The 26,365-nt window shown below is 40.1% G+C and overlaps 1 protein-coding gene across 1 annotated transcript in view; it reads left to right on the top strand.

Annotated features, from left to right (window-relative positions):
- rxfp1 (relaxin family peptide receptor 1) overlaps nucleotides 1–26,365 on the top strand; it is a 113,498-nt gene that overhangs the window by 10,043 nt on the left and 77,090 nt on the right. The window contains exons 3-7 of the mRNA XM_072584262.1: nucleotides 1,323–1,472; nucleotides 3,133–3,213; nucleotides 5,015–5,120; nucleotides 14,036–14,107; nucleotides 22,885–22,956. Coding sequence (XP_072440363.1) covers nucleotides 1,323–1,472; nucleotides 3,133–3,213; nucleotides 5,015–5,120; nucleotides 14,036–14,107; nucleotides 22,885–22,956 — 481 coding nt within the window. The remainder of the gene's footprint in view (nucleotides 1–1,322; nucleotides 1,473–3,132; nucleotides 3,214–5,014; nucleotides 5,121–14,035; nucleotides 14,108–22,884; nucleotides 22,957–26,365) is intronic.

The following is a 26,365-nucleotide window of genomic DNA, read 5'->3' as shown; positions in this document are numbered from 1 at the left end:
ATGGGCCAAATGCAGGCATGTAGGACTAATTTAGTTTGGGCTTATGGCTGGCATGAACTGTTTGGACCGGAGTCTATTTCTGTACTTTTTGACTGTGACTCGATAAAATAAGTTGCTGGAATCCAAGGCCTTTTCAACATTCTATGAACCATTTTACATATTTAGACTTAGAGCGAGGTTTGCACTATTACATCTCTACTCAGAATCTCTCCACATCATATGATTTCTTACATCGTTACTATTTTCATATTCAGGTATTAGCCCTTTACGCTATCTCCACCCCTTGCCTTTGTATGATGTTTACATCCTCCTGAGAGAACTTGGTGAGTTGGAGACGAGATGGGATTGAGTTTGCGATGTACAACATTTTTACAATTCACTTGGCCCCAACTCTTCTCTTAATGTGTGTTAAAATGATCTTGTATTTCCTGAGTAGTATGTGGCTGCCTTCTTCCTATAAAAATGTGTACCTCATGGCGTTCTATACCGAAACATATTTGCCAGTTACATAACCATTCTACAAATTTTTAAAAAAGTGTCTATCTGCATTGTGGTGTTCTGTTCCTTTTTCTAATGAATATTCATATGAATATAATGATAATCCTCTTGCCAACCAATCAGTATTGTCCTCTCATTCAGTAAAAATATTGATTTCCTTTTATTTTAATATTTCTCGAGCATTGTCCTTATAAGTGCAAGACAAAAAAGCTTCAATTTAGTGTATCTTTTGCCGCATTATTAAAGTGGAAATTATTAAGTTATCTAGGAATAGAACACTGAAATACAATTTAGTCCCTGTATGGATACAGATGCATAATTGCATCCTAAATATCTGTTCTCATCCCTGGCCCCACAAAGCCAAAAACGTCCTCAGTCCTTTTTTGAACAGCCTCTAGAAAACTAACACTGGACAAAGGCTGACATGTGAATGGATCCCTGCCTAATTTCCTCTCTCATCTTCTGCCCACCCCTTGCATTAATGCTGTTAAATAGAGAAAAGATGTAGATCAGTGTATGTATGTCCCAATGAGACCTGAAGTTGTATGTATAGCCCAATTTTCCAAACTCATGAGTGATGAATTACTGCAGGGATTTTCTGGAACAACATTATTTGATATATACCATTTTTACATGGTTGCTGCCTTCTGTTTATGTTACAGCCCCCCCCCCCCCCACCTCCACCGCCAAGAAAATGTATCAACCTTCTCATTTTGTTTTCTATCATGTCATTATGCCATTACTGACACATACACTTGAGGTAAGAATGATACTAGTCACGAAATTATTTTATTAAGTGGACTGTTTTCTTCCTATGTTTGTAGTTGCTTTAAATTACTTGGAGCTGCATGAGGAACATGCTGGATGTCCTCTAGGATATTTTCCTTGTGGAAACATTTCAAAATGTTTACCACAGATTCTCCACTGCAATAGTGTGGATGACTGTGGAAATAAAGCCGATGAACAAGATTGTGGTATGTAAATAATTAATTACATTCTTCTGTCAGAGGATGTATTGCTCCTCATGTCTAGCTTTAGTTGCATGTGCATTTCACTGTCACTGTCAAAGAGCCTAAAGAAGTGTGATTTTAACTTGGCAAAGGGGATGGTACAGAGTTTGTCATGCTGTAGATAGAGATGTTCTGCCACTGCTTCCTGCCCCCATAACATTCTGTAGCCTTTATGAAAAAGGTCATTTTCCTGGTATGCATTTGAGAACGCAGCAAGACTATGGAAAGTCCACAACCTCACCACAATACATTCAAAAGTACACACAAGAATACAGGAAATGGAAGCAGGAATACACCATATGACACCACTAGAGTCTGCTTTGTAGTCAGTAAGATTATGACTGACCTGATTGTGGCCTTAACGCCAGTTTCCTGCCTACTGTTCATCAGCTTCCACATACTTTACAATGTTACAAGGTTGATCTGCAAGTTTGGTGCTTGGTCCTTTGAGTGGTGCTCCTATAAGTCAGTCAGTTAAGGAGGGAATTTGTGACATCAAAATGATGCCCCATCAGAAACGTCAGGCATCTGCTGGTGGTGCTCATGCGGGGCTATGGCAGAAGCAAAAGGATGTAATTGAATGAAGGAAATTGGCCACAAACCTGGTATTTCCTGTATATAACACCACACCCACAGCACCATGGTTAAGTCTTAACTTCACTAAAATGACCTTGCAAGCCAAGTGATTGTAGTCAAGCAGGTAGTGTTCTGCTATCTGCTCAAGGGCAGGTAGGGATAGGCAATAAAGACTGACCTTGTTAGTAATGCTCATCATCCTGTAAATGGGTGATAAAAAGAATATCTAATCATTTCATGAAGTGAAGTATTGGCACCATTTAAGAAAATCTCCTCTAGCAACCTCTACCCATTTGAAGATTTATAAAGTTTCAGCATACCTTCCTTCAAGAAACCGATTAAGTTTTTGTTAAATCTTTTGTCCTTATAATATCCACCTCCCTCTCCCTGTTCCTGCATCTCCTTTAATACTGTAGGTCTTTCAAATACATGAAGCTTAGCTCCAATTTCTCAATCCCTTTAAAGTCAGACAGCTTTGATCAAGGCAGATGTCAGTCTTATCTGTTCAGGCTTCTTCAGTAGTTACTACAGACACTTTACAGAATTTATTCCTTTTTCAATGCAACTTCTTTACAACAACCTCCTTGTTTGACCAGGAAGAACAGGTTTTCTCTACCCAGCCTCACCATTGCCATTTCCATTTCATTTGTTTTGTCCACTATGACCCTTCTTCTAGGACTTTAAATAAAGCCACTGCTAATGGAGTGAGTGTTCATACGGTTCACAACGGGAGGGTGTAATATTAGAAGTTAGTGAGACCCAAAGTTCAATTTTAGGCAAGCCTCAGATATTTGGTTGGTTGTATACTTTGTTATCAGAATGGAATCTGCCCAGAACCAAAATTCTACACTTAATTTTCACATTTTCATTCAATAACATGATTTTAAAAATGTTCAAGTGTTAAACTTTTCTTTAAAGCATGCTGAAGGATTTCTTTATCCATTAGTTTTCAGGGTCAGCTCTCATTGCTTCATGTATTACTTCACATAATTTGTGGACATATATCTCTGTATTGTGCTGTGTTTTAAAAATGCTTTCTCAATTGTAGATGACAGCAATGGATGGTCTAAGGTTTTTGAGTTATATTATGGAAGAATTTCAAAATATAAAACACCAGTTACCAACTGCTGTAAGTTTCTAAAAGCGTTACAAAACCTTCTTCATGTTTTGGTCAAATGTTAGTTTCTACTCAAGGAAAGGTGTCGGAGTTAGTCAGAAAGGTAGGGTTCCCTTTTGGAGAAGTCAGCTGTCCTTTGGAGAGATCAGGTTTTCTTCAAGGTTTTATAAATGTGTAGAAAAGTGGATTATTTTACTAGCTATCTGTTAATATAAAGCTAAAGGTTACCTTTAAAAGATTAGTGCTGCATAACAGATTTCACAGCCGGTCATTCTCACAGCAGGGGTCTGTAACATCACAGTTTTATTCACAGGTCCAACTGTGATAAAGTCTTTGATGTTTGTTTTCATAGGAGTTTAAATACCTGAAGGAAGTATTTTTAATGAATTAAATATTTGGAAAGAATTTAAATGTATTGAATGAACTTTTATAGATTAAAGTTTTTTTTAAGACAAGTGATGTATGCAGTACATACTTAGAATTTTATTTCATCTCACCATGGCTCATGCCCACAGTAAATGTAGGCATGAGGGGTAAGGCAAAGGGTAGTGAATATGAGGGACATTATTTGCATGAGTTGGCAGTGGGTTGACTTTGGTTATAAAGAGCCATTGAGTAAGTAGAGAGGCATAGTTAGAATGGAGGTTAAAAGGGACAATGGGAGGGTTCATGAGATGGCATGGATGGAACTATGAGTGTATGCGGTCTGAGGAGATGTGATGGGCAAGGGCTACGTTTTGCTTCATTGTTTTAATTACAACTAGAATAAAATCCCAGTGCACAAGAGCATTTTTAACAAGATACCTCTGTGCCCAGCAGCTGCTCTGGCTGCCTGCTGACCATCCTCGAGGTGGTGGCCCCACTCATGTTAACACGAGAATGAAAGTCTGAAAATTTGATACATTTTCCCAGTAATGAAAATTCTTCTTCAATGGCCTCAAAAATCCATTTTTGATATTTGTGGAATCACCATGGATTATCATTGGTACACCATATAGTTGTAATACCAACAAGTTATTGACCATGGGATTATAATCTTTCCTCCCCTTTTCCTGTCAATGACCTTAGCTTTGATCGCCACATTACAAACAAAGAATGAACAATACCGTACAGGAACAGGCCATTTGGCCTTCCCAGCCTGCAACAACACATTTTGCTGTTCTGTATGAAAACTGTCTTCGCTTACACGATCCGTAACCCTCTACTAGGGAGAGAGGGTCATGTTTTTTTGTGGCTCGTTGGTGTTCATGTATCCTGGTGGCTAGTTTTCTGCCTGTTTGTCCAATGTAGTGTTTGTTACAGTCCTTGCACCTTCCAGCTCAGCGAGCAAACCTACATCCAAAACCTCAATCTGAGCTACAAATCTTCTCAAAACTTGCTGAGATGAAAAGTTTCCCAGCAATTAGGCATAGTACTATTATCAGAGAATTCGCAATAAACAGTGAGTCTCCTGCAGTTATATTTTTAAACTATAACTATAGTTAGTGTCTTTGTCAGACTGTAAAGTGCAAATGTGCAGGTATCTGGTAAGGATGCTGTGTCCTCTCCTACAATCAGTTAGCCAGCTGAAATTCATCTTGTAGGCTAAGATGTGAAGAAAGGACATTTGGAGCGAATATTAGGAACCAATTAACGCAATAAAATTGCACTCCAGCTAGCTTCAGCACCTTTCTGAGAGTAAATAAGAAACCTGTGGGAAGGAATAGACTGTGTTTAAAATTCTATTTACGAAGTATATGGAAACACTCTTTCACAACAAAAAAAATCAATAAATCACAAAACAAATAAAATACTGTAACATTTCTTTTTGCAGTGCTTGGGAATATTTCAGAGAAATGTCAATGCAGAGGCTTGGAACTCGAGTGTGAACATGCTGAACTATATTCCATTCCCTTGGTTTCATCCAATGTACTAGCACTGTAAGTACAGAAACATTCAGATCATCCAAGGGAGAAATAGCAGGTGAAACCCCAGGTAGCAGTGAGGTATTTGACAGTGGGTCAATGGAAGTAAGTGAGACTTCTGCTCTGGGTGGGACAGTTGACTACAAATGATCACATTACAGCTAATCAATTAGCTATGTACAGGCAGGGAGCATAGCAAGAGTAGGCAGGATCAAAGGCCTGGCTGCCATATTTAAAGGGCATCTAGACAGACATTCATTAACTTCAAACTAGAAACATCATTCTCATTCTCTGAGGAGATTTTTGGAATTGCAGGTGCTGCCACCTATCTCCCCCTTGTTGAGCAAGACCACCATCTATGTCCAAGCACAGACAGGGGACCCTAAGGTTTGGAGGCACCTGGCTTCAGGTTCTCCCCCAGGCCTGTCTGGGAAAGGCAGGAGTACATGTATCCCAAGGATAACTGCAGGAGTTGCTCTTATCTGACGAAGATAGAAGTTAGAACAAGGTTTAACACTTATGGGGCCCACTCCAGAATCTGGGTGCAATGCAAAAAGAGAATGAATAACCTGTTGTAGCCGCCAGGTTAAGTGGCACTGTGTAGTCTCTGGAAAGTGGCTTTTGAAATCCGCATGTCCAGGCACGGAGTAGGGAGCGAATGCCCTTCTGAAAGTCCACAGAACACCTGGAAAATTTCAGTCACCATGACAATGAAACAGAAATGTCAGCCAGTGGATAAAAGTGACTGGAAGAGCTGTCCCTTACAAATTCAATCAATCAGTGGCTGTTACTCTCTGGCACCTAGCTGCTGGTAGGCTCAACTTATCAGCACAAATTGTGGGAGGAAAGCTACCTTAAATTGGAGGTGTTAAAAGTTAAAAATCACACAACACCAGGTTATAGTCCAACAGGTTTATTTGGAAGCACTAGTTTTTGGAGTGCTACTCTTTCATCAGGTGGTTGTGGATAGTAAGATTGTAAGACACAGAATTTATAGCAAAAGTTTACAGTGTGATGTAACAAATTATATGTTGAAAAAGTCCTGGATTGTTTGTTAAGTCTCATCTTTTAGAATGACCATGTTGGTTTCAGTTCTTTCATATGTAAATCGCAAAACTTTTTTTTAAAAAAGGTTACATTCTCAAGTGAACTTTAACAATTGGTGTCATGTTGGCCCAGATAAGGTAATGAAGGGGTTAGCTCCCTGTAAGGCTGTCTGTGCCACAATGGTCAGACTGATTCTCATCGAAAAAACAGATTTACAAAATCTTACATGGATTCATGCAGTTTTTGAGCAAAGTAAAATGTAATTCTGCAAGTACAAATTCATCTCACAAACGTGTGTGTAGTATGTACGTATGTGTGTCTCCATCTGTGTGTGTGTGTAAGTAATGTAATGGAGTCACTTGTAGTGTGCCATGAACCCAAAAGGTCCCAGTTGAGGCTATCCCCATGGATACCAAACTTGGCTACCATCCTCTGCTCGGCCACTTTTCATTGTTGCCTGTCCCGAAGTCTGCCTTGGAGGACGGACACCTGAAGATCAGAGGTTGAATGTTTTGGATCGCTGAAGTGTTCTCCAATTGGGAGGGAACACTTCTGTCTGTTGATTGTTCTGTGGTGTCCATTCATCCATTGCAGTAGCCTGTATTTGGTCTCGCCAATGTACCATGCTTCAGGGCATCGTTGCCTGCAGCATATGAGATAGACAACGTTGTCTGAGTCACATGAGTACCTGCCACATACATGGTGGGAGGTGTCCCCAACCATAAATGGTGGTATCCATTTCGATACACTAAAATGTCTTGCAGTGACTACTGTGACAAGGTTGCATGGTATTGACCTGAAAGCTGTGCAGTTTGCTACGAACAATGATCTTTTTGAGGTTTGATGACTGTTTAAAAAAGGTGAGAAGTGGAAGTTTGGGGAAGGTCTTGGCAAGGTGCTCATCCTCATTGATCATGTGTTGCAAGAACATGGCATAGTTTTTCGGCTCCTGGGAAATACTAGACAACAATGGTTGCAGTCTCCTGAGGAAGTCATTACAATTCCTTGCTGTGGCACATCGGAACTGGCGTTCGATGAGTTGAGCATCATACCCTTTTCTTCTGAGGGCATCCCTGAGTACTTCCAACTGCCCTTCACGTTCCTCCTCATCTGAACAGATCCTGTGTGTGCGTAGGGCTTGTCCATAGGGGATGGCTGTTTTAATGTGTTGTTTCTGGTGGAAGCTGGAGAAGTGCAGCATTGTGTGGTTATCCATTAGTTTGTGGTAGAGTGAGGTGCTGAGGTGCCCATCCTTGGTGGAGATGCATGTATCCAAGAATGAGACAGATAGTAGAGAGTAGTCAATGGTGAATTTGATGGTGGGATGAAACATGCTGATATCACTGTGTAGTTTTTTCAGTGACTCCTCTCCATGGGTCCAGAGGAAGAAAATGTAATCAATGTAACTGGTATATAGTGTTGGTTGGAAGTCCTGCATAGAGAAGAAGTCTTGTTCGAACCTGTGCATGAAAATGTTGGCATATTGGGGTGCAAATTTGGTCCCCATGGCTGTTCCATGTGTCTGGATGAAGAACTGGTTGTCAAAGGTGAAGATGTTGATCGAGGATAAAGCGGATGAGTTGTAGGATAGTATTTGGAGATGGGCAGTTGTTGGTGTTGAGTACTGAGGCTATTGCCACGATGCCGCCATTGTGGGGGATGCTGGTGTAGAGTGCTGAAACCTCCATTGTGTCCGAGGAATGTTCCCGGTTTGATTGGTCCATGGGTGCTGAGTTTCTGTAAGAAATCTTTAGGGTCGTGACAGAAGCTGGAGATCTCCTTTACAATGGGTTTTAATATGCCTTCGACATAGCCAGAGAGGTTCTCACAAAGGGTGCCATTGCCTGATATGATGGAACGTCCTGTTGTATTGGCTTTGTGTATCTTCAGAAGACAGTAGAAGTCACCTACACGAGAAATACGTGGGATGAGTGCACGTAGGCAACTCTGAAGAACTGGGTCCAATGTCCTGATCAATGTGTTTAGTTCACGGGTGTGCTGTTTGGTCGGATCGGCTGGTACTCATCTGTAGTGTTCCTGGTTGTTCAGTTGTCGGTACACTTCCTTGCAGTAATCTGTTCTATTCCGAATGACGATGGCTCCTCTTTTATCTGCTGGTTTGATGACAATGTTGTGATTGGTTTTGAGAGCATGGATGGCATTGTGTTATGATTTGGTGATGTTCTGCTCTAACTCATGGGTACGGCTGATGAATCTGGCATTTATATATTTCCTGACAGTTTGAGCACATCTGTCAATCTCAGGGCACCGGTCCTCCGCTGGAGTCCAAGTTGACTCCTTCTTTGGTCGATCCTCTACAGATCCCCGTGATGACTGTTCGGGTTCGTTGGGTGGGCTCATTGGGATCACTGTGTCTGTGAGAGGCTGTGTGTATGTGTGTGAGTCTGAGTATAAAAGGGGTTTAAGTCTGGGTGTGTGTGGGTGTGTGGTGCAGTGGGTCACCTGTAATGTGACATGAACCCAAGGTCCTGGTTGAGGCCATCCCCATGGGTGCCGAACTTGTTATCAGCCTCTGCTGGGCCACTTTTCGTTGTTACCTGTCCCGAAGTCCGCCTTGGAGGATGGGCTCCTGAAGGTCCGAGGTCGAATGTCCTGGACCCTTGCAGTGTTCTCCGACTGCTGGGAGGGAACACTCCTGTCTGTTGATTGTTGTGCGGTGCCCATTCATCCATTGCCGTCGCCTCTGTTTGGTTTCACCAATGTACCATGTTCCAGGGCATCCTTGCCTGCAGCATATGAGATAGACAACGTTGGCTGAGTCACATGTGTACCTGCCACATACATGGTGGGAGATGTCCCCACATGTAATGTAGTGGTGTCCGTGTCAACACACTGACATGTCTTGCAGCGTCTACCGTGACAAGGTTGTATGGTATTGTCCTGAAAGCCAGGCAGTTTGCTGCAAGCAATGATCATTCAATCACAACGTCTTTACCTTTGTCAACCAGTTCTTTATCAATTGGTAGCTATGCCCCCTTGTACAAGCCAACTTCATCATCCTAGGAAAAAGACTTTCACTGTCTACCCTATCTCATCCTCTGATCATCTTGTATGTCTCTATCAGATGCACGCTTAGCCTTTTTCTTTCGAGTGAGAACAGACCCAAGTCTGTCAAGCCTTTCCTCATAAGACCTTCCCTCCAGCACTTGGCCTGAATGCTTCCCAGGTAACATTCTGATAAATCTCCTCTACACCTTTTCCAATGCTTCTGCATCTTTTCTTTAATGGGCGACCAGAACTGTACACAATATTCCAAGTGTTGCTGCAGTAGCATTTTGTATAGTTGCAACATCTCTGTACCAATAAAACCTAACACACAGTAGGCCTTCTTAACAGCATTATCAACCTGTGTGCCAGGTTGCTGCCAGGTCAGGGCTGCTGGAGCTGTTGCGGTCATGGCCTTTGATGGGGAGCCTGAAAAGAAGCTAGGGAAAGAGGCTTGAAAAGGCAATGTGGTATGGGGGAGAAGAAGGTAGACAACTTTAATTTCTGTAAATAAAGAAATAGTCAACTAATTGGGAGCCCCTGGAAAAGTAAAATCACTGAGGCAATGCATGTAAAATACAAATGGATGTAAAAATCCCTAGATTTAGGTTCTGGAGATATTACATGTGGGTCACATGTAGTGGATGCTATTATAATGAACATTGTGTTAATTTTTAAATCTGAATTTGAGATTGAGATCTATGATGCAGTAAAATGGTAGCAACTGCCTAGTTAGAATATTCCAGTTTTGTGCATAAATAGTGGAAGCTGTGACTTCACCAGTCTTTGGACTTTGGCTAGTGACTATTTTTTGCCATGAAAGTGTGTGTCAGTGCTTATGAAATAAATGTTTGTTGCTGACTTAAGCATTTTGTCATCTGTTAATTTAAATATTACTGCCGATGAAATTAACTCTTTTCTGATCTTTTGTTGCTTTAAATTTGATGGATCATTTTTAATTATTGATTCTTATGTTGGTTTTGCGCAACTAGAAATACACTATACATCAACATAAATACAGAAGACATTGTTACTACATGCTTAAATCATCAATAAATGAGCTAGTGAACAAAAGGAGCCTCTAAAAAGTGAAACATAGACCCTGAAAATAAAAAGAAAGCCTCAAAGTAAAATTGACACCATTTGCAATAACGACATTTTGGTGGCTACTTTTTGGTTTTCAAGGACCTCTTTTTCATTCTCACTAAGTCAATAATTGGATGATACCATCATGTGACAAAATTACCTTCTGTAATAGGCATCTGGTTGTTTGAATTCACAGAAGTAGAATTAGAAATATTCATCAGTAACTTCAAGCATTATGAACAACCATTAAAGTTAAAGCTGCATACAAGAAATGTCTTAATTTCCGATATATAACAATATTTCAAATTGTGTCACAGATGGAGTAAAAACATTTTTGATTATGTCTCTCTATCCATATATTTGGGTGACTATTTTAAAACACATTAAAACAGCCCAGTAAAGGTAGAAGTGACAGCCATTTGACTGAATTTAGCATTAAGTTCCAGAACCTTCTCAGAAGTCAACATCAGCCAGATAATCAATACTCTACATACCTCTTGGTGGGTAGAGAATACTATTTATAATATTATAAGAAAAAAGCCCTTTATGATAGAATTGAAAGTTATGTTGATCTTACAAGATGATGTGTTCATGATTTGCCAGCTATGGCCTAACGTTAGAAGAGATTTACCACGATTTTGCCAAGGCTGGAGCAATTCAATCTTGAAGAAAGACCAGATAGACTATTTTCCTTAAAGCAGTGAAGACTGAAAGGGATCTGGTTGGGGTGTACAAAGCTCTGAGGGACATAGTCAGTGTAGAAAGGGAGAAACTATTCTCCTTGGTAGAGGGTCAGTAACCAGGGAGTAACCCAATATACCGGCCACTACAGTGGACAGCTCGAACTGACAACCGGAAGCGGCAGAGACAGGCCACTATAAATGCCGGAGGAAACAGCACAGAAGCGCTTCACAGGAGGCTCCCAAGCACTGAGGATGTCACCTAGACAGGGGACGAAACTTTTGCAAGACAAATTCCCAGCTCGGCGAACAGAACCACAACAACGAGCACCCGAGCTACAAATCTTCTACCAAACTTTGAACACCAGGGAGTACAGTTTGGGGTAAGGAGCAGCAGGTTTAGAGTCATAGCAATGTACAGGGAATTTGAGCAAAAATTGTTTAACCCAGAAGTTTGAGGGTATCCGGAGCTGACTGATGAAAAGGATGGTCGAGGTTGGACTCCTCCAGATTTTTAAGAACTATTTAGATGAGCACTTGAAATGCCATACAATACAAGCATTCAGGCCAAGTGCTGGAAAATTGGATTCTTACTGATGGATGTTTGATGACCAGCATGGATACAGTGGGCCAAAGGGTCTTAAAACTTGATGACATTTAACCTCTGAAATGAGCTGTAGACAGTTGGCTATCTACAGTGTGAGCCTTTGTCTCAATGGTAGCTGCTTCTTCCCTGTAGATGGCTTGGTTACATGATTCACACATTACTGAATCCTTTTTAATTATATAATTTTGAAATAACCATTGGATTAGGGGCCAGTGCAGTTTCATACAGCATCTACTGGCAATATTAACACTCTTAAATCCAGGACAAAGGATCATCTTTAAGCCTGTAAAAAGCAGCCAACATGTGTGTCTTCTGTGAGTAAAAATTTCTTTCATCCAAATGGTGTGACAAAAGTCACATTTCATATCTACACCTCCTCAGAAGACTTTTGAAGAGATAGTTTAAGGAAAGAAACCACTGCCAACTGTCCAACTGCTGGCTAGATCTTCGACTATCCTCACAAAGGGATTTCAGATTGTAAACTTGAACTTTGGACTCCATCTTAAAAGCAAGAATATTGTTAACTGGTTTTGAAAACTGAACTAATTCATATATGTTTTCTACTGAAATTCTTACTAATTGAATAGTTTCTTTATCCTTTTGTTTATGGTGCATAAGTCTGCCTGTGTTGTGAAGCATTCTCCTGCATCTGAGGGTGGTACGATGGCTCAATTACTGCCTAACTGCACCAGGGTCCTGGGTTCAATTCCACCCTTGGTGACTGTCCATGTGGAGTTTGCACATTCTCGCTGTGTCTGTGTGGATTTGCTCCAGTTTCCTCCAATAGTCCAAAGATATGCAGGTTAGGTGGATTGGCAATAGGATAGTGTAAGGGTCTGAGTGGGATACTCTTCAGAGGTCTGTGTGGACTTGATGGGCTGAGTGGCCTGGTTCCACGCTGTAGGGATTCTAAGAAGAGTGTGGAATAAACCTTACTTCTGATTTAATTTACCACATTGTTGTTGGGGTTCCTACAAAGCCAGAATCCACCATATCAGAGGGAATGGCAGATATACGCCCTCACTGTTTAAACAAAGGGAAAACTTAAATTGCAATCTTCTTCTTGAGAAATGGAGAAAGTGGTAAGGAGATTTGTTTTAAAAGTCACAATCTATCCATAACAGCAATTCTGATCAGACAACAGTGATAAGTTAGCAACAAATGTCTTTTTTTTTAAATAAGATTGTTTTAAAAACCCTAAGCCATCATCTTCCACAGAGTACTGAGGTCAGAGCGAAAGCATTTTCATTGTGTAAGCTGGAAGATTTAACCTATTAGTTACTATCCTTTTTACTGCATCTCAGATATCAGTGTCAGATTTGAGTTGAACAATTGACAATGTTTTTCTCCATGAAGTAGCTATTGAATGAGGTTAATGACGATTCGCCGACGCTGATTAGTCACAGCCAGTTCACAAGCGTTTCTCCACTAGGGTCATTTGATCTCTGGAGACTATTCACCACCGGAAAAAAAATGTATATGTAGTGATTTTTTTTCCCTCCCGCCTGTTCTTTCATACTTCTCAGTGCCCTTTATTTATACAAAAACATAGTACATATTGATTTTTAAAAAAGTGAAATAAATATCATTTTATTGGTTTATATATAAAAATGAGTTACAAACACTTGCGGTGGCGAATCGTCCTCGGCGGTGAAAGGCTAGTGGCTAATCGGCGGCGGCGAATGGTCCCATTCCGATTGAATGAGTGCAGGCATCGGTGGTTTAAAATTTCCTGACTAATTCAGTATTTCCTGGTTGAAAAGTTTAAAAGCAGCTTCCCTTTCCCTCCCTCACTTGTATTCTCATCCTCTTCCCCCGGTGGCCTGCCCTGTCACTTTTGCAGCCATGCCCTCAACCTTACAGCCACCACCTCTTTCCATTCTCGCAGCCTCTCTCTCCTCATCCTGTTTGTTTCCTTCCTCATTGTACCTCCTGAAGCCTATTTTTCTCCACCTCACCTCCACTACACTTTTGCAGCCTTCTCCTCAACCGCACTCCCACCAGCAAATGGCTATTTTTTCTATTATCTTCCTCCTAGCTCCTCCAGCAGCTGACTTCCTTTCGTATCCTTTCAGGATGGTCCTGCTCAGTGTTGCTTCAATGGCAGAGTGTTCTTTTCCACGTTTGGTGCTGAGAAGTTTGCCAGTGAATGGAAGGGACCTAGCCTCTGACTCCTCATAGGTTCTGTCCATTCTACGCTGGAGACAACTTTACTCTGGTTGGCACTGGCACAATTGAATTTTCACAGCACTTAAAGGAATTTAGGGGATGGGATATTTCCAACAACCCTATGTGTTGATATAAAAATGGCTTCCTGGCACTTGCTCTTGAGAAATTTTATCAATTTTAAAACCTGAGAGCTTTGTAATTTCACTCCTTCCATCTAGAAACTTATTTTTGTCCTCCCACACAATTACGTTTCATCACCCACCAGCCTTCCCACTCCTGGGACTAACCAAAATTCCACCCAATGTGCCTTCACTTCATTTCTTTCTCTGATTCAGGAGACTGCCAGTCAATAGTCTAAGAAAACTTCATGCTGATTGCTTTATCAACTATCAAGACCTTCGAGAGCTGTAAGTATGCACAAAACTAAAAAAACTATTATATACGCTTTGGCTGTGATTACTTTTGGGAATCGTTAGTTCAGATTTTGTTAGGAGCACTGAAGGAACAGATTGTACCGTTTGCCTTACATGAAGGGGACGGTCTTGTAGTATTGACAGTGACTAGTAATCCAGAGACCCAGATAATATCCCAGGGACTGGTGTTTGGCAAAGAGTAGGATATGAATTCAATAAAGTCTGGAATCCAGTCTAATAATGACCATGAAACTGTGGTCAATCATTGGGATAAACTCACCTGTTCATTAATGTCCTTTAGGGAAGGAAACCGCTGTCGTTACCTCGTCTGGCCTAGATGTCACTTCAGACACACAGCAATGTGGTTGACTCGTAACTGCTCTCTGGGCAGTTAGGAAGGGGCAATAATTATAGGCCTAGTCAGCAACTCTCACATCAAGTGAATGGATTAAAAGTATATATAGTTATTTAATTCAGTACAGTACACTGCAAAGCATCTGCAGAGAAAATGAGGAGGACTAGTAGCAGGGAGGCTCTTCAAACAATCATATTGAAGAATCTCAATGAGACAGTCTCAAAGCAGAAAGTAAAAAAGCTCAATCATAAATTATATTTCAATTTCAGGAAGGAAAATAAAGGTTAGGACACATACATGGAATTAAGGAAGTGACATAAATAAAAACTCTTGATTACATATCTCCGACTTCCTTCATCTGCCTTTAATGAGAGACTAATAGATAATTATCCAAAGTTAAAGCCCAGTTGCGATTTCTGTGGAGACTCCAGTGACAGAGCAATCTGCGAAGGAACAAGATAATTATGAAAGTAACCTGTAGATTTCTGCATTTAACAATACCTGCACATGCAGAAGCTGTCCCCAATTTTACTCTGTAATGATGGCAAGTATTACAACTTCACTTTCACCAGGCAGCAGGGTGGTTATTGGGACATTCTATGGTTATGCATGGTTCTATTCTTTCTCAAATTGACCATTGGAAAACTGAATGAAACTCAATAATCACATAAAATCCATCCATAATTTGCCATGTCCTCAATTTCTATTGAAGTTACAGCAGCCACAAGTACATTGCAATGCAGTTTATCTACACCCCTTCTCTGCCAAGCTAGAATCTTACTGAGTCTGGATGCTAATAGTGATAAATTGCTGGAATAGCTTTAGTAAAGAGAGGTGGACTTTTTTCCTAGGGATCAGAAAGTCCTGAACTTGATCGGCCAGCAATTCCATAAGACCATAAGACATCGGAGTGGAAGTAAGGCCATTCGGCCCATCGAGTCCACTCCGCCATTCAATCATGGCTGATGCGCATTTCAGCTCCACTTACCAGCATTCTCCCCGTAGCCCTTAATTCCTCTAGACAACAAGAACCTATCAATCTCGGCCTTGAAGACATTTAGCGTCCCGGCTTCCACTGCACTCCGTGGCAATGAATTCCACAGGCCCACCACTCTCTGGCTGAAGAAATGTCTCCACATTTCTGTTCTGAAATGACCCCCTCTTTAGCATGTACAATTTAAACTGCTGGACTGACCCACCCCTTCCACTTTCCAAAATTGCAAAAGTGGTGGAATGAGGACCTCAAATGGCAACAAGTTTAATTTTAAATAAAATCTTTCCAATGTTTGTGTTAAGCATTGGTGAAAGTTGTCAAAAAGATAGATAGTAGACTAAGTCTTAAATGTCAGTAAACATTTCACCCAAAACCTTTGTTTTAAGTGCACAGCCCAGTGTGGAATTGATTGTGGAAATATTGGAGACAGGCAAAATCAATTTGGTCAGTGTTGTTGCCTAGTGTTGAAAGTGGACTTTTTGAACACTTTAAAATGACAAGAGAATGGGCCCCTACCATACTGTACAGCTCAGATGAATAATTACTTACAATTCCACCCTTAAATTACACCAAACTGTATTAGCAACAAAATAATTTCTGAAATTTCACTGCTGAAATTTGATAGGTTAACATCCATAGTATAATGTTGCATGTTAGATAATTGAACCATTCCCAGCATAACGTACTATCTTAGGATGATAGTACTACAAAATTAAAAAGAGGGAAGATCATAGTAACTAGAGAACATTATTTGATTCAGGTTCCCAATGAGTTCTGCTCTAACCCACCTAAAGCTATTTTGTATAATACAGAGCCATATACAGGCTGAATCAGGGTGGAGTCGTAGAGGGTGCAGAACTGCAAGTACGTCACAGCAGCAACAACATGGTGCTCTGCTGGAATGCTAGTTTCTAAACTTAACAGATCTGTTAATATTAACACATTGAACAAGACAGTGCAACAAGAGGTCCTTTTCTAAAAATTCATTCAAGGGACGAGGCTGGACCAGCACTTATTGTTCAACCCAAGTTGCCTTGAGAAGCTGGTGTTGAGCTGCCTTCTTGAACTGCTCCAATCCATTTGTAGACCCACAATGCCATTAGAGAGGGAATTCCATGGTTTTTACCCAATAATAGTCAAGGAATGGCAATTTAGTTCCAAGTCAGGGTGGTGAGTGCCTTGGAGGGAAATTTGCAGGTAGGTATCTTCCCAGGCAGCTACCTTCCTTGTCCTTCTAGATGGAAGTGTTTGTAAGTTTGGAAGGTGGTATCTAAGGAACCTTGGGGAATTCTTGTGTTGTATCTTGTAGATGATACACAGTGCTGATACTGAATTTTAGGAGTGGATGTTTATGCATGTGCTGCCAAAAGAAGTCAGCTGTTCTGTCCTGGATAATGCCAAGCTTCTTGAGTATTGTTGGAGCTGCACCCATCCAGGCAAATTCAGGCAGCATCTAAGGAGCCCTTCCTGAAGAAGGGCTCATGCCCAAAATGTCGATTCTCCTGCTCCTTGGATGCTGCCTGACCTGCTGCACTTTTCCAGCAACACATTTTCAGCACAGCTCAAATATGGGCATTGCCCAGGTCTTGCTGCATTTGGGCATGAACTAGCTCAGTTTCGGAGAAGCCATGAATGGTGCTGAAAATTAAACTAAACTGTGGTCAGTGAACATCTCCAGGGAAGATCATTGAACTAAGGACATTGCACTAAGGAACTCCTGGAGCTGAGATGAACTGACCTCCAACCACCACAAGCATTTTCTTTTGTGCCAGGTATGACTCCAAGTGCCCTGAAGATGGGAATGAGCACCCAACTTCAATTGCTACAATCTTTCAGATATAGGGACACTAACAATGCTGTTAGAAATGGAGTTCCAAGATTTTGACCCAGTAACCGTGTTGGGGAAGAGTAAATAAGAGTCATAGAGGGGTACAGCATGGAAACAGACCCTTCGGTCCAACTTGTCCATGCCAACTGGATATCCCAACCCAATCTAGTCCCACCTGCCAGCACCTGGCCGATATCCCTCCAAACCTTTCCTATTCATTTTCCCCATCCAGATGCCTTTTAGATTTTGCAATTGTACCATCCTCCACCACTTCCTCTGGCAGCTCATTCCATACACACGTGAAAAAGTTGCCCCTTAGGTCTCTTTTATATCTTTCCCCTCACTATAAACCTATGCCCTCTAGTTCTGGACTCCCCCAACCCAGGGAAAAGAAAGACTTTGTCTATTTATCCTATCCATGCCCCTCATGATTTTGTAAACCTCTATAAGGTCACCCCTCAGCTTGCGATGCTCCAGGGAAAACAGCCCCAGCCTGTTCAGCATCTCCCTATAGCTGAAATCCTCCAATCCTGGCAACATCCTTGTAAATCTTTTCTGAATCCTTTCAGGTTTCGCAACATCCTTTCCATGAGAAGGAGACCAGAATTGCATGCAATATTCCAAAAGCGGCCTAACCAATGTCCTGAACAGCTGCAGCATGATCTCTTATGCCGAATTGTTTCAAACAAAGTAGTCAGGAGAGGAGACCTTGAGCAATTAACTAGCTTTTATTCATGGCTATGGGGAATTACTTCTGTGTTCGGAGAAGAGGTCTGATGCAATTCCAATGAAATACAGAATGTTACAAATTATATAGTAAAACACAAACCCACTGCCCATTAATTACATAACCGGGGGCAGTCGTAAGGTTCACATACATGGTCGAGATCTATATTTCTTAATGTCTACAAAACTGAACATCATATACTGCAAGTTCAGCTAGACTAGAACAACCAATAAGGGACAGAGTGAAACAATGCATCATTCTATGAAGCAGAACTATCTCATGGCCTGAGAAGCAGAGACAGCCTGCAGCTGCAAGATCAGGCTATCAAAAGAATATTCCTCAGGCAGGACTCAAAAAACAGTATGGCTGGCAGGCTACATTTTCCTGCAAAAATTGCTTTGTGACAAAAATGACTTCCACACCGTTTGGAGTCACGTTTGATCAAGTTCTCCCACAGACAGCTTAATGCTCTTTTTAACTTGATCTACCCGTTGACCCTTGGCGTAGGCTTGTGGCTGGCCCTACATATATCCTTTTAAATTCCAATTCTCTTCTACCATACTTCAATGCCTCCATCTTTGAAATTCAGACTTCCCTAAACTAAAATTTTGTCCAGTTTCATATTAGAAAACTGAAACTACCATCTTCCCACCATTTCTACAGCATACCAAACTTCATACCAACTGGTTCCATCTCCTTCTCCAGCTAATGTCTCATGCTGAGCTAGACTATTGGCATTCTGTTCTAACCCAACTGGAGTTTTCTAGCCAATAAATGCTTGATCCCAAAATTCCTCCTTCCACCTCTATAGCATTGGGCAAAATCTTAATGAAATTGTTTACAATTTAGGATCAGAATCAGGTTAATTTTCAGATCCCAAAACTCCACAGCTTCATAGACAATGGAGAATCTTAAAAGATACCGTCAGTTTTAGAGGCTACTGTCCAATTAAGGGGGACTGGTCGGTTCCCAAGCTATATGTGGCCCCGTTTCACTGGACTGATAGCAGTCTAGTGGGGAACTATTAAGCACAAAAGGTGGGTATGAGAGCATCTCAAAATGGAGGCACTCTTAAACTCCTTCTGAAAATATTAAAGTTAAGTAGGTCACACAGGACTCTAAGGGGAATCAATTATTATAGATAAACTATCTCCAGAAACAAAGGCAGAGGAGTCAGCTAAAGGAAGAGGTAGATCAGGCAAAGGGTGAAAATTAGAACCAAAATCAATTAATTTTTACAGTTCATGGCAGGAGCAGAAGAGGATACTGACAGTTATCAAGGTACTAGAAAAAGCATGGGGGGGCGGGATGGGGAGGGGGAGTGGTGGTGCGGAGAGAGTGAGTAGAACTCGTATAATAAAGATTCCACATATTCCACAAAAAGGCAGGCATAGGTGGGAAACATCTGGGTACTGATAGCTATTCATTTTATTTGTAGGAGCAGAGTGGAGTTAAAAGTTGTTCACTTCAAACCCACTGACTCTCATAGCCACCTTGACTACACTACACTTCCAATGCTTCCTGTAAAGATTCCATTCCATGCTCTCAATTTCTCCATCTCTGTTGCAGTCTTCAACACCAGTGCTTCTGACATCTTTATCTGCATGAAATGGGTCAGGCCCAATGATCTCACCCGTTTCCCTCCCTCCCAGATCCATGAAAGGATTCCTGCTTTCCACCCCACCGGTCCCTGTATTCAGTGGATCACACTCTGTTACATCCATCACCTCCAGCATGATGCAACCACAAAACATATCTCCTCCCTTTTTAGCATTCCTTGGGAATATTTTCTCCACAACACCTTCGACCAATCTCAGTCATAACAGCCGCTCTCTTCACACAGCATCTCTCCAATCAGGTGAGAAGATACTTCACTTGTTCTTTCACCTTTGCCTTTCTCACTGCCCAAGGGCGCTCACAATCCTCACAGGTGAGCCACAAATTTCTTTGTATTTCTCTCAATTTAGTAATGTATATCCTTTGCTCACAATGTAGTCTCTTCTTGATGAGGATTGCTTCATGAAATAGCTCTATTCTGTCCTCAAGCATTACCCCAAGCTTCCAGTTGCTTGTCATCTTAATTCTCCACTTTGCTGCCATTCTAATTTTCTGTCCATGGCCTGCTACAGTGTTGCACTGAATCTCAAATCAGAACAGGACCTTGTCATTCTACAGCCTCTAGAGTCAAGTTTGACAGTTTAATGTCATATCACCTGATTCCATTTTTGTTCCCTTTGCTTTTTTTCCTTCCTTTTTGTTTTGTTGGTTGTTCTTCATGATGTTTCTTTCTCCCTTCACTGTAGTTTTTTTAAAAATGAAGTATTGGATACAAAATTTGTTTCTTTACTATAGCTATTTCCACACTCTGACTACTGAGTCGTGAAATATTTTGCTATTTGGTCTCCCCAGCCTCTATCTTATCACAGATCTTCCCATTTATTTGTCCTGCTTCTCCACAGACCCAGCCTTTCCACTTGTTTTAAAACCTATTATATTTTTATCTCAGTTCTGATGAAATGTCTGTTGTGGATAAATCACCACAAGTTACCTTTAATTCTGCTATTTATTAAGAAATCTCACAATCAAGCAGTGAAACAATAATTTAAACTTTAAAGCATGCAGCAACCAAAATTAGACCCCTCAAGTAAATCTCGCAACTCAACTTAGCTATTTCCTGTTTACAGGGAAATTTAGCTACAATTCCAACCAACAGTGTCTATGTCTGGATGCATACAGGGTTTAATCTTCTGCAGAATGGTTCTCCGAAGTTCTACTAAAGGGGGAGTTCTTGTGTTCGATTCTTATACGCTTATTCATTCTACGAATAATGTGATATTGATTACTCTCAGGTCCTTGAGACTGCAGCTTGCTTCCTTGTCAGAAGTAACTTCTTTGTTCCTTATTACATTTGGCCTTAACTGTCTGAAGATACATCCTGTCTTTTACTCTTTCAATTCTTTAGCAGGGTAATCATTTACCCTTGTGACATGAGGTATCCAGTTATCAAGCAGATGTCACAGTAATTTTGTCTATGTAACCTCAACTCCTTACTTTGCCACACATGGCTAATTGCTTTCAGTCTCTATGCAACAGCTTGTCTTTGTCTCTTAATGGCTCATTCTAGACAAAAATTACTGCTGCTTTCCATGCGTAAGTTTGTATTTGTTGATTTATTCAATCCATGAACAGTTAAAGTTCTGGAGTCTATAATATTGTAGGTCATCAAGCTGAAACATTAGCATGTGTGGCGACAAACATTGTTAATGTGATCAGTGCGAGCCAGGACTCATTTCGTTATAAACAGCCACCACTGTTAACTCAGATCTGTGCTGCCCTCACGATTTAAATCTACAATGGTAGGCTTTTTAGCAAGGTATTACTTATGGTAGTACTCATGATAGCTCCAGTAACAAAACAAGACAGGGGTAACAAAGAAGGAAAGTGTCCCGTAGACTCTCATTACAACCCTTGCTCTCTTGCATATATTACAATCATAGGCACTTGTATGTCTGAGCTGAAACTAAACATTTTGAATGCAAGCTGTACTGCACTTCCCTCAGCTGCAAAGAAGACTCTAAGGCGTAGATAGACATTTATGCCGTCTGGTCACATGACGATATGGTACTGACACCATGAATATGTCCCTTAAAGGAATATTGCATTTTAGCTGAGACATAACTCAACAGATGGTTCCTCAAGTGCTGAGTCTTTTTAGCTTTTTTATACTTTTTATTTCAGATCTGCAGTATTTTGCTTTAGTTTTATGTATTAAAACTGAATAATATTAGAAAATCCAAAGTTTGTATTTATTTCATTGTTATGAATATTTCTAAAGTCATTGGCCAGAGAGGTTGACAATCTGTTTGGTGACATTTTTGGTACTTGGAAGAGTACAGGGTCAACTAACGTCTCTTCAGAACTATGTCCCCTCAATGTTGCAATGATTCTAAATAAAGGAGTTTAGTGCTCTGTTTTTATCAGGGTTCAAGCAGTAATCTATTAGGCAGTATAATCTTGTATAATCTAGCTTTGGTGAATGACCAGTACTAAAAACTGTGTGGCTTAGAATTTTCACAAGTTATTTATAATTTGATATCAAGTCATTAAATACAATTATATTTGTAGATTGCATCAAATATCATATGACATACTCCAGGAATAGGTCTGACCTATTAGCAAACCTCAAAGGGCTGGTTAAGTGCAAATGTTTGCTTAGCAAATAGGATTGAATGAGAAGTAATTGGGTATATGGGATCCTATGTTGGCATTTAATTGAAATCAGCTATAAATTTGAATAATTAACATGAAATTTTTACTAAATTATTTTAATCTCTGAACATTCTGCTGATATAGATTAGAAAACTTGGCAAAACATCAAAGAATCCAGATACATTATTGAAAGCAATTCAAATGCTTTGAGCACATTGGTGTAGAAGGATCGCCAACCAAATGCTCCTTTATGTAAGAGGAGGTTAACTCTTGAATTCTCCAAAAATGAGTTCATCACTTCAGCCACCCTATGAAAAGGGAAGAATAAAGTCAATGCTACCACATTCTTCAATAGGCCCAGAGGAAAGGAACCTCTAGCGACTGACTGTATGGCAACCTTAAACGAGATCAGAGAGCAAGGTGCTTGTCTCTATGGAAAGCCATGGGATAATGTAAAAGGAAGAAAGAATATGCATACTACTTTGAAAAGTGAACGTATTGCTGAATGAATCTACAAATATACTTTATTTGATCGAGCTCTTATTGTTTTAGACCTAGAGCTATTTCAAATCCCTTGTCATCTAATTCTCATTATTTTGGTTGCAGCTCCATTTGTTGATTTAATGTTTCATATTAATGACATTGCATTTTCTTTTAGAAACCTTAGAAACAATGAAATTGCAACAATTTCTGATCGAGCATTTAAAGGACTGAACAATCTAACTAAACTGTGAGTATCATTGGCATCAAATTCCTTCAGCTAGATTAAGAAACTGAAGTTTCACGGGGATTCTCTGATCACCTAACATAATTGTGGCAGAAATCCACTGTTTACCACACTTGTCCAATCAAAGCTGCAAGTCACCAGCAGATGCTGTAATAGCATAATTATTGGGTTAATTAAACCATACATTTTCTAGGACCAGTTGCTTTCCTCAGGAAATGACAAATATTTTCAGTTATATTTTCATAATTTTTCAATCTTACTGCAAAGAAATTTGAACAGACTATTGAAATGAATGCCTCTGATCCCGTTTTGAGTAATGCTCTATTTTTGATTATTAGATAGAAGTTAGCCTTTGGGCTACTGGTTTAACTTAACTGTAGTGATGCCTCACAGGTTAATAGTTTGTCAGTATTAAACCATTACACTTATCTTGGAAGGACTCCATTTTACTGCATGGAACTTTATACACAAAATGTGTTGCAATAGTTGGTTCATACTTTGGAATTCTTAATACTTTAAACAGTAAATTAAAGGAGCTGAAAAATATAACTAATTATATACAAGTTCTTATATGTGCTGCATTCACAAATTCAAGACATCTTTACTGTATATAAATTTTGTACTAGTCTTTAAAGTATGAAATAAAATACAAGTGCCACTTCTCTGCAATCTGCACAACAAATCCCAGGCACAGAAAATACCTTATTGATGAGGCAAACAATTATTGTTGATTGGTTGCTATTATTGTTGGAAAAATTTTGTGTGGGGACCCAGGGAATTGGAATGGAAAGAGCACATCTCCCTGGTCCTTAATAAAAATGCACCTGTCATGACTGCCATTTACTTTCATGTTAATCCATTTAATCCTGAAGAGGTGCTCAGTTATTATTTCACTCAGTTTGTGAAAGAAAGCCATTAGCAGACCCATAACATTTCTGATGTTCCCATTATAATAAAATTTTAAAAGGGAGGCACAAAATATGTGGATGAATAAATTGAGACATGCTCATAAGTCAGCCATTGAAGAAGAGTCATGTTTAACTCAAAGTGTAAGCTAGTTCTGTCTCCCCAGACTACTGAGTATCTCCAGTACTTCCTGAATTTATTACAGCATCCAAACTATTTTGCTTTTATAAAATATACAGCACTCACTTAAAAGTAACAGAAGGGGCATATAGTATAAGAGAGTGCATTTATGTACATTTGTGCAATAATGCTGATTGAGATAACTCTTCAGGTGGCAATAGCCCATCATCAGTCAACCTTTATTTACAAATGCATATCTTTGATTATAGCCTACAGGTAGACAATCCTTTATCCGAAATTCTGAAATCTGAAAAGCTCCAAAGTCTGAAGGTTTTTTTTCTCATTAACAAGGTGGTTTGGCATGCAAACAGTTAACCCAAGACCATACAGCAGGCCTCAATTCTCTCTCAAGGTCCATTTTACTTAGCGTGTCTCCTCCTCCGGTAAGATTTTAAAAAATTTCACCATTAAACTGTCCTTTATTCTGAAATTTGAAAAATTCTGAATTCCAAAAACCAGTTGGTCCTGAGTATTTCGGATAAATGATTGTGTACCTGTATCTCTTACTGAGTCAGCCACAAGTGTCGGTATCCCTGACATTCCACTGTTTATGTCAGCCAGGGCTCCCTGATTGGATCAGATTAATTGCTGCAGTCAGAGAGCTCACATTCTATGACATCCATTTGACTCACCTTGTTACAATCAGTGCACTGATCACAGTTATTTCCTGTTTTATTTGTTAACATATATGTTATTGTACTCAGTGGAAAAATATCACCTGCCTATTTTTCCTTCATGCCACAGTACTTACATTAATGCTTCAACTGGTGATAAGGAGTGTTCTACTAAGTTAATAAGAATTGACTACTTGCTATTAATCACCTTTTAATGCACGAGATAGAGCACTGTACTTATTAGGACCGTAAACATTATTTTTCTGTAGATCTATAATATAATTGGCTGTAATTTACTGGAAAAAAAAACGATAATCATTAAGTTCCAAAAAGGATGAAGAGGCTGAAGCATTAAGTAGCAGGAGTGTTATTAAGGAGATGTTCACTCTACAAGCAACAAAGTTAGACTAAGGTGTTTCCCACTCAGAATGGCTGGTGATGTCATCACTATATCACATGATCAGACTCAGTCCACCATACTTACCAAATGCACAGCAATAGTGGATAAGTACTGAATATTGTTACCAGCAAGTGGCAAATGCAGAGAAACATCTTGTACTCACTTTCACTGCAACAGTCAAGCTACCTTGATGTCTTGGATCCTCTTCACTTCTGCAGCCAAGACAATGAGGACAGTAGGATGAACCTTTACACCTATTTAATCAATTTCCTTTGTTTAATTGTAAAGTGTCATCCATAGACATGTAACCAAGTTCTTTGTCATTGAGAAGTAAACAAAGTGATTGTTACAGATGTGCAGGTGGTTATAATCATTAATCTGCTCATAGCCTTTACTTCATGCTACTCAGACAAGTGTAATTGATAATCATCTTGTCAAGCATGGTCAAAGCTGGATGTTAAGCTCCTCAAAAGCTTAAACAACATGCCATGCAACACATGATAACACCCCACATTTTGATCTTTCTCCCCAAATGATTTGTAAGATTAATGCAGACAGTTCCATAGTCAAATCTTCAAAACTTCAGCAATGTCCAGGAATGCTGCAAATTCAGGTATCAAGACTAGTTTGATGAGAAAGTTGAAAGCATCCCCCATCATCACAGAAAAAAAGCACCTCTAAAGTCCCACTGTCAACAACTAAGATAATGCCTCTCAAACTGTGCAAACACATGTTCTCGTAGCTTTTAAGAGAAATACAGAATGACTGGTGCATTGATAATGTTGATGACCTGCAACATCTCTACTGATAGGCAGGATCCATGTACTTACAATAGGTTAAGGTCTGTGTATAGTTCAGTCATTTTTAAGAGGAAATTAGGCTATCTGGCCCATCAAGTCTGCTCTGCCATTTGATTATGTTTCTCAACCCCACTCTCCTGCCTTCTCCTCCTCATAACTCTTGATCCCCTTACCATTTAAGAACTTATCCATTTTTGTCCTAGAGAGACTCAATGACTTAGCCTCCTGTGGCAATGAGTTCCTCAGGTTCACCACTGTCTAACTGAAGAAATTCCTAATCTCAGTTCTGAAGGGTCAAAGCTGTTGGATTCATTTGAGTTAGTGATTGGAGCAAGTGAGATAGGTAGGCAAAGGGCAGGTGTATGAGACTTGGATACTGTTTACCTGAAGAATAAACACCAGAGACTGGTTGGGCTCATTGTCCACTTTTGAACTGTAATCTAAACAAGCTTTTTTTTCCCAATGGCTGTCAGTAAGTTAACTACTTAATATGAAAGAAATTCTACATGAAA

The sequence above is a fragment of the Chiloscyllium punctatum genome, chromosome 14, assembly GCF_047496795.1.
Source record: "Chiloscyllium punctatum isolate Juve2018m chromosome 14, sChiPun1.3, whole genome shotgun sequence".
NCBI lineage: Eukaryota > Metazoa > Chordata > Chondrichthyes > Orectolobiformes > Hemiscylliidae > Chiloscyllium > Chiloscyllium punctatum.
Note: the sequence above shows the minus strand (reverse complement) of the source record. Positions and strands in the feature narration are given on the sequence as shown.